The 7492-nt window shown below is 42.0% G+C and overlaps 1 protein-coding gene across 1 annotated transcript; it reads left to right on the top strand.

The window, feature by feature from the left end:
- The first annotated feature begins 211 nt into the window (after positions 1-211).
- On the top strand, positions 212-7192 carry LOC108049379 (fibrinogen-like protein 1). The gene is made up of 4 exons (XM_044461433.1): positions 212-634; positions 969-1624; positions 1685-1739; positions 6983-7192. The coding sequence occupies exons 1-4, from the start codon at positions 212-214 to the stop codon at positions 7190-7192; spliced, it is 1344 nt and encodes a 447-aa protein (XP_044317368.1).
- The last annotated feature ends 300 nt before the right edge of the window (positions 7193-7492 follow it).

Raw genomic sequence — 7492 nt, 5'->3', positions numbered from 1 at the left:
AACATTAGCTCATTTCTATTTATATGCTAGTCCATATATGTACATATTTGGTGATTAGGGTTTTTTCAATTGTTGGCTGACGGATGAGAGACTTGGACGGCCACGTACTATAGATAAGAATATGGTATATTTTATAATATTTTAGGCTCAATTTATAGCTACATTTCAGTATACTTTTTAAATTCGACTTGCGTAGATGGAACATCTTAAAATGCTGAGGCAATTATCCTATTTGCTAGGCTTTTTATTTTTTACAAGTGTACAAGGAGGAATTGAGTTCAATTCAAAGGATCAGTCGTCGTGTGTTCTCCAAGATGCACCACAACAATGCGGCTCCTTTTGCTTGGCCGCACTCAACCCGCTGTTTGACGATTCTGATAATATCCGAAAAACGTTGGAAGAAATCGAGGCAGGGCAGAAAGCCTTTAGGATAACCACGGCGCAAGGACAAGAGGATCTGCAGGCCGGACTCGATTCGAGATTCAAGCTGGCGGAAGAACAACATATGGCGGTGAACTCGGAAATGAAGAACCAACTGCAAGAACTCATCACAAAAGAAGACTTCGCGAATTCAATTAAGGCTTTGCAGACTAAGCTGGATATGGGATTGGACAGAATGGAGGAACTTAGGACGGTGAGTTACGGATAGCAGACATGTAGACAGACATTCAGACTGACAGACATATAGACAGCTTATCGCGTTCCCATCGGAATTGCTTATCTCTGTTTATAGGTAAATTTAATGTATAAAAAACACAATTATAACAGTTTTTTAGAAAATTAGAAACTGCAACGAAAGTTCATTACACAAATTTTGATCTGTTTGTTTTGAATCGACGCTGACAATGTAATCAATACTTTCTTTTGAAAGCTCAATTAAGATTTATTGCAGTAACCAACTAATTTAAATATTGCAAACGAATGCAATGATTATTATTTTATCGCCTGTTCTAAATCATTTTGTACAGATCAAAATAACAGCCGATGCCCACGATGAACTCAAAATCCAAGTGAATACTCTACAAGACACCATAAAAAGCTTGCAGAGTCAGCTAAAAACATCTGAAGGTCAAACCAAAAGCAAGGAAGAGGAAATCTATGACCTTGCGACTCGAATTAAAGCGATTGAGAAATCAAAGTCAGAACTATCTAGTCAGCTTTCGGAATACCAAAAAAAACTCAAGGAGATGGAACCATTTAAGGTGTCATGTGCGTCGTCTCCACCTGGTTGGACTGTAATTCAGAGGCGCATTGACGGATCCGTGAACTTCCATCGAAACTGGGATGAGTATAAAAACGGATTTGGGAATGTTAGAGGAGAATTTTTCATCGGGCTGAAAAAATTGCATCGGATGACTGAAGCACGACCCCACGAACTCTACATTAAACTTGGAAAGGTTAATGGATCCACCAGCTACGCTCGTTACGATGACTTTAAGATCGGGAGTGAGGAGGAATTGTACGAGTTGAAGAATCTAGGGAAATATTCTGGTGAAACCGGAGACTCCCTTTCAGACAATAAGAACATAAAGTTCTCCACTTATGATCGGGATAATGACAGTATTAGTTCTTATAATTGTGCCTCTTTATATGGTGCATGGTGGCACAAAAGCTGTTCAGACAGGTATACCTGTTAATTTATGCTCTCACTAAATCTTCTTACTCTAATCACTTATAATTACAGTTGGCTCAATGGAAAATACCTCACAGATGGCAAAGGTGATTTAGGAATTCGTTGGGTCTCATGGCATGAAGATTTGTTTGAATCACTTACCTTTGTCGAAATGATGATAAGGCCCAAGTCTTTATGAGTAGCACTGTTAAAATATGAAATATTTGAACCTTAATACAAAATACAAAATCTATACTGTACTTTCGATGGTGGGTGGTATTAATTTGCTTTCCCTTGATGAAATGGGAGATTTGATAAATGGAAGTGATTGAAATTCCTTTAGACAGTTGAGACAGTTGGTAAGGTTTTTGTAGACTTTGCTAAATTTGTGCATACAGGAATCTTTCAGTGCAATTTTGAGAGCTTCCAATTCACCGTAAACCGGAATCCGGACCCCGGGCAACATTCATTCAAGGGCACTCCCTATTTAAGCGAAGGGGACTATGCAAGTTTTCGCTTAACTTTTCGTTCGGATGCCGTCTGCCATTGTTATTAATTTGCATATTTAAAAATTTTTTGTTAAGTCATTATGATGGGTATTTAAGGGAGTTTGGGGAATGATCTGAATAAGGGTACTTTCCAGCCTGAAGACACTATTATTCTGGGTTCCGCATATTGGAGGTGGTTGCTGCCCAAAGGGCAAAGTCAAGGCAACGATTTGACTTCTGCTCTGATGTTGAATGTGATTCCCGAAACCAATTCGAATACCGGAAGACGGTGTCTACAAACACATTTGCGCACTGATAAGCACTTTCAGTAACATCTGAAGATCATTCTGCGGTTCTAGATTAGCAGCCAGCTATAAATAAATACATAAGTACGAAACGAGTGCGATAAGCGTTCGCTTTTTATACCCAGGGGATATTATAATTTAGGTCAGAAGTTTGCAATGCCAAACATTACCCTTGAAGTTAACAAAACAACTATTTTGATTTTTATGCCTATATTACTAAAAACAATGAAGCTGTGTCGACTTTGCGCTGATTTTTGCCATCGTTTCTATGGAAGCTTTTCGATATTGTTGTTCGATTTTAATTTAATTAAAACCGTAATTCCATAATATTTAATTATTACCAAATCCCAAAGAACAAAAAAAAATTAACAAGAAAGGAGAGCTAAATTCCGGCGGAGCCGAAGTTGATATACCCTTGCAGAATATTCTGTAAATTATATTCTCCAAAATTATTCATATGATGCATTCTTAACACTCATAAAAATCCCAACGTCTTAACTTTAAAAACACCAAAGTGGCATTTCCAATCGTTCAGTTATATGGCAGCTATAGGATATAGTCGGGTGATCCTTATGAAATTTGATATGTCGGATTGATTGGCCGAAAATAAAACCCATAGAAAATCCCAACTTTACAAACACCAAAGTAATGGCATTTCCGATCAATCAGTTATATGGCGGATATAGGATATAGTCGGCCGATCCCCGTTCCGACTTATATAGTGCGTGCAAAGAAACGAAGGGTGTGTGCAAAGTTCCAATTCGATATCTTTAAAACTGAGATACTAGTTCGCGTAGAAACAGACAGACGGACAGACGGACATGCTTATATCAACTCAGGACGCCATCCCATATATACTTTTTAGGGTCGGAGATGTCTCCTTCACTGCGTTGCACACTTTTGACCCAAAGTATTTAAATATATATACTGTTGCCACCTGGTAACAAATAATAAAATTATATAAAGTAATACAAATGTGTAGAATTGTATGCTAGACAAGAAAGGAAAGCTAACTTCGGGCGGAGCCGAAGTTGATATACCCTTGCAGAATATTCTATAAATTATATTCTCCAAAATTATTCATATGATGCATTCTTAATACTCATAAAAAGTCCCAACTTCCTAACTTTAAAAACACCAAAGTTATGTCATTTCCAATCGTTCAGTTATATGGCAGATATAAGATATAGTCGGCCGATCCTTATAAAATTTGGTAGGTCGGATTGATTGGCCAAAAATAGAACCCATAGAAAATCCCAACTTCCTAACTTTACAAACACCAAAGCTATGGCATTTCCGATCAATCAGTTATATGGCGGCTATAGGATATAGTCGTCCGATCCTTATGAAATTTGGCAGGTCGGATTGATTATCCAAAAATAAAACCCATAGCAAATCCCAACTTCCTAACTTTAAAAACACCAAAGTTATGGCTTTTCCGATCGTTCAGTTATATGGCAGCTATATGATATAGTGGCCCGATCCGGCTCGTTCCGACTTATATACTACCTGCAATAGAAAGACAACTTTTGGGAAAGTTTCAAGCAGATAGCTTTAAAACTGAGGGACTAGTTTGCGTAGAAACGGACGGACAGACGGACAGACGGACGGACAGACGGACAGACGGACGGACAGACGGACAGACGGACATGGCTAGATCGACTCTCCTGGTGATGCTGATCAAGAATATATATACTTTATAGGGTCGCAAATGTCTCCTTCACTGCGTTGCAAACTTTTGACTGAAATTATAATACCCTCTGCAAGGGTATAAAAATTGGTTGTACTTGGGGATTGGAATTACGTTCCTTTTTAGTGCAAGTAACTTTTAAATTGGAAGAATGGGTAAAATCAGCAAAAGTGGTTAATTTTACATTTATTGGAAATGGCTTTAAGTATGTGGAAAGTAAACCTTAACCCCTTGGTGGACCTTTGGACCCCTATCCCCGAATTCATTACAGTCATCGTTTCCATTGCCATTGTACTCCCACCAAGGCCCCACGATCGGTTTTGCATTAATGCTGGCCCAGTGTGCGACCTAATGCGCTCAACCCGGAACCGCAGGGGTGACAAATTGGTCAAGTCGGTTGCTGGCCACGAAGCCAGCGTCTTGTGGCTGCAATTCCCATTCCCGATACCAATCCAATGCCAATGGCAATGGCAATGGAGATAGAGATGGAGATGGAGATGGCGATGCAAATGGCAGGAAATGCGTGATAACGACCGGCAGCACACATAGAAAATATTGAAAATTTGAATGAGGCACACAGACACCGAAACGAGGAGCGAGTCGATTCTCGAGATGGAAATGAATGCAGGACGAGGGGCAAAGCCATATCCTGGCCCTGACTGTGATGTCTTTGTCGCTGTGGATGTCGATGTTGTGAAAGTGTCGACACCAGTCCCGGCCAGGCCAAACACATGGCAAATGGCACATGGCACATGGCAGACGCTGCTCGTCCACTGTCCTGCCCCGGACCCTGCCACGCCCACACGCTCCGCGCCCCACAGCCTTTCCCGCAGAAGCTTCCCCTGTTTGTGTTGCCGCCTAGTGTAAGGGAACGAGCATAAAGAACCGCAAAATCATGAAATGCAATAATGAAGGCTTCATGGTCGATCGCTCAAACACTCGCTCACACTCTCGCTCACACACACGCTCTCACACACACTCACACCCGTTGCGATATAGTCACACAAAGAGGAGCTCAGGACGACGGATAAAGGAGGAAGGACGAAGGACGAAGGGGATGCGGCTGGTGCATAGGCAGCGAACCCAGCAAGCCTCTGGATGAGGGCCAGGCAAGACGTGCTATCGACACGACTGTCAATGCACTCAAAAAAAAAAGGGGCAAAGAAAATATTTTAATAAATTGATGTCTAAGTTAGCAAGTGTAAGCTAAGTCCACCTTACTCTTGCTTAAAGCGATCGGATCGATCCGATTATAAATTATAAATATGTATTAACTCTTAGGCGGGTGTTTCTTTCCCAAGATCCACCGTCCTGTATGTTCATATATAATACAAGATAGAAAATTGGGAATTATAAGTATTCATGTGTATTAAAACATATTAATAGTTGTTTGCGAAATAATGAAGAAGAATAAAAAGCATTTAGGTATAATTCTTTTGGCAGTTGGCCTAGTGTAGTGAGACTAAAAAAATCTAAATCTGACTATATATTCCATATATTTAAGTATTCATTTTTTCTGAGTGCTGCATGTGGCCGTGTGTGCGTGAGAGTGTCTATGAGCCACCATGTGTGTGTGAGAGTGTGTCTGTCGACACCACAAAGTTGCCATATTTAAAGCATAAAAGCAACATTTCCGTTTGTCGCATGCCGATGAAGCGACAGGAAAACAGAGCAGTAGGCGAAGCTGCGGGCAGGGGAGCCTGGGAGTCCTGGAGTCCTGGAATCGAGAATGGAGAATGGAGAACGGAACGAAGAATGGAGGGGGTGCGGGGTTTTGAAACTAAGCAGAGGTTGAGGCCTACCTCCTTTTGGGGCATGTATATGTGTGTGGCACGTGTGTGTGTCAATTTGTGTGCGTGCGCGTTGCAGTCATGTACAACATGCAACAAACGTGAGAAACTAAAATGAGTGCAATTTGTATTCCACGTTTACGTAGAAAAGGAGTCGAAAGCGGGACGAAGGAGGGCGGCGGGATTGGTTATAGGATATCTGGGATATGTGGAAAGCAGCCTCATCAAATCATCAAGCCGACCACAGAGCGCATCTTTCCCATTTTCGGATGGTACAAATTTCATTTTGGCTTCAATAGTCTCATAAAACTTACAGATTTACACCAAGAGGGTGGCAGGAGAGGCCTGGGCGGCGCAGCTCTTGTCCTTGTTCATCATTAAATTATATTGAGGCATTTTCAAAAGAACAGTGCCCGACCTGTTTGGGTCACCAACAGCAGTAGCACTTGGGTCACCGCCCCATGTACCCATTCTCTCGTTTTTTTTTTTCTCGAGCTCCGTTGCAGCTGTTCGTGTGCCTTGGTAATTGTTTAAAAGTAACTGCAACAAATTGAAATGGAATGCCAGCCAGCCAGCCAGCAGAGAAGACAAGCAGCCAAAAGAAAGAAGGCCAGCACCGAAACTCCACGACCAAGTCAAAGACTGCATACCCTCACCGAGTTGCGGTGACTCAGTGGCTTCAATTAGCCCAGGGAACTTGGTCTTGGTCCGGATCGGAACGAGACAGCCAACCATCTCGAGGCCCTCTCCCTCGCCCGTGACCATCATCTGAAGTTAGAAATCATTGTCTGACTGGGGCAAAAGTTCGAGGACTCTCCTCCATTGCAGTTAAAGGGGCCGTAGGACGAGGGACGGGAGGTGTCGCGCTGGGGCATAATAATTTCGAGCATTGTTTCCATTCCGTTCTGTTCGTGGGGTGGCCTTTCATGTTATTTCGCTATTTTGGACTTAAAATTAAAGGCCGACCCAGAGGCCACACAAGAACCTTAAACCACTCTGGGAAGCCGCGTTGTGTGGGTTGGGACAAGAAGGCAGCTCCGGAGCCACCAGAGACCAAGACTACAAGTCTACAATGCACTCCGGTTTTTCTTCTCCAGTCTCAGCAGCGCATTCAGTCCGCCTGGCATCTACGTGGGGATGAGGATGGGGATGGGGATGGCGATGGGATGGCGATGGGATGGCAGCCGGAGACGGGAGCCACGGGCTCTGTGCGTGCGATGAACATGTGCGGATCGTGCTCCGAGTTGAGGGAGCTGGCGACATTAATGGCAGCTCCAGAGCATTCCTCTACACTCAAAACCATCTAGGTGGTTTATTTATTAAGAACTATTTCAAATAACAATGGTAATAAAGAATCCATAATGATAGAGAAATATGTGTCTTTGATTTAAGAGCACATCTCCCAGTTTCTTAAACGTAAACCAAGGATTCGGATTGAATAGTTAAATTTGTTAAAACTTCGTAAACAGATTGGATAAGAACAGAAAATGTGTATAAATATCAATAAGGGACGCCGTAGTCGACTATCTTATATCGTATAACCGTTACTCTGATAACTATTTAAAAAAAAGGGGGCGTGGGCAAATAGTAAAATAAACTGGCACTAA

Source organism: Drosophila rhopaloa, unplaced genomic scaffold (genome assembly GCF_018152115.1).
Source record: "Drosophila rhopaloa isolate 14029-0021.01 unplaced genomic scaffold, ASM1815211v1 contig_3, whole genome shotgun sequence".
NCBI classification, from domain to species: Eukaryota; Metazoa; Arthropoda; class Insecta; order Diptera; family Drosophilidae; genus Drosophila; species Drosophila rhopaloa.
Note: the sequence above shows the minus strand (reverse complement) of the source record. Positions and strands in the feature narration are given on the sequence as shown.

Coding starts and splice junctions, on each gene's coding strand:
- LOC108049379 (XM_044461433.1), top strand. CDS start 212: ATGCTGAGGCAATTATCCTATTTGCTAGGCTTTTTATTTTTTACAAGT. Junction 635..968: donor GAATGGAGGAACTTAGGACG/GTGAGTTACGGA, acceptor CATTTTGTACAG/ATCAAAATAACAGCCGATGC. Junction 1,625..1,684: donor CACAAAAGCTGTTCAGACAG/GTATACCTGTTA, acceptor TTATAATTACAG/TTGGCTCAATGGAAAATACC.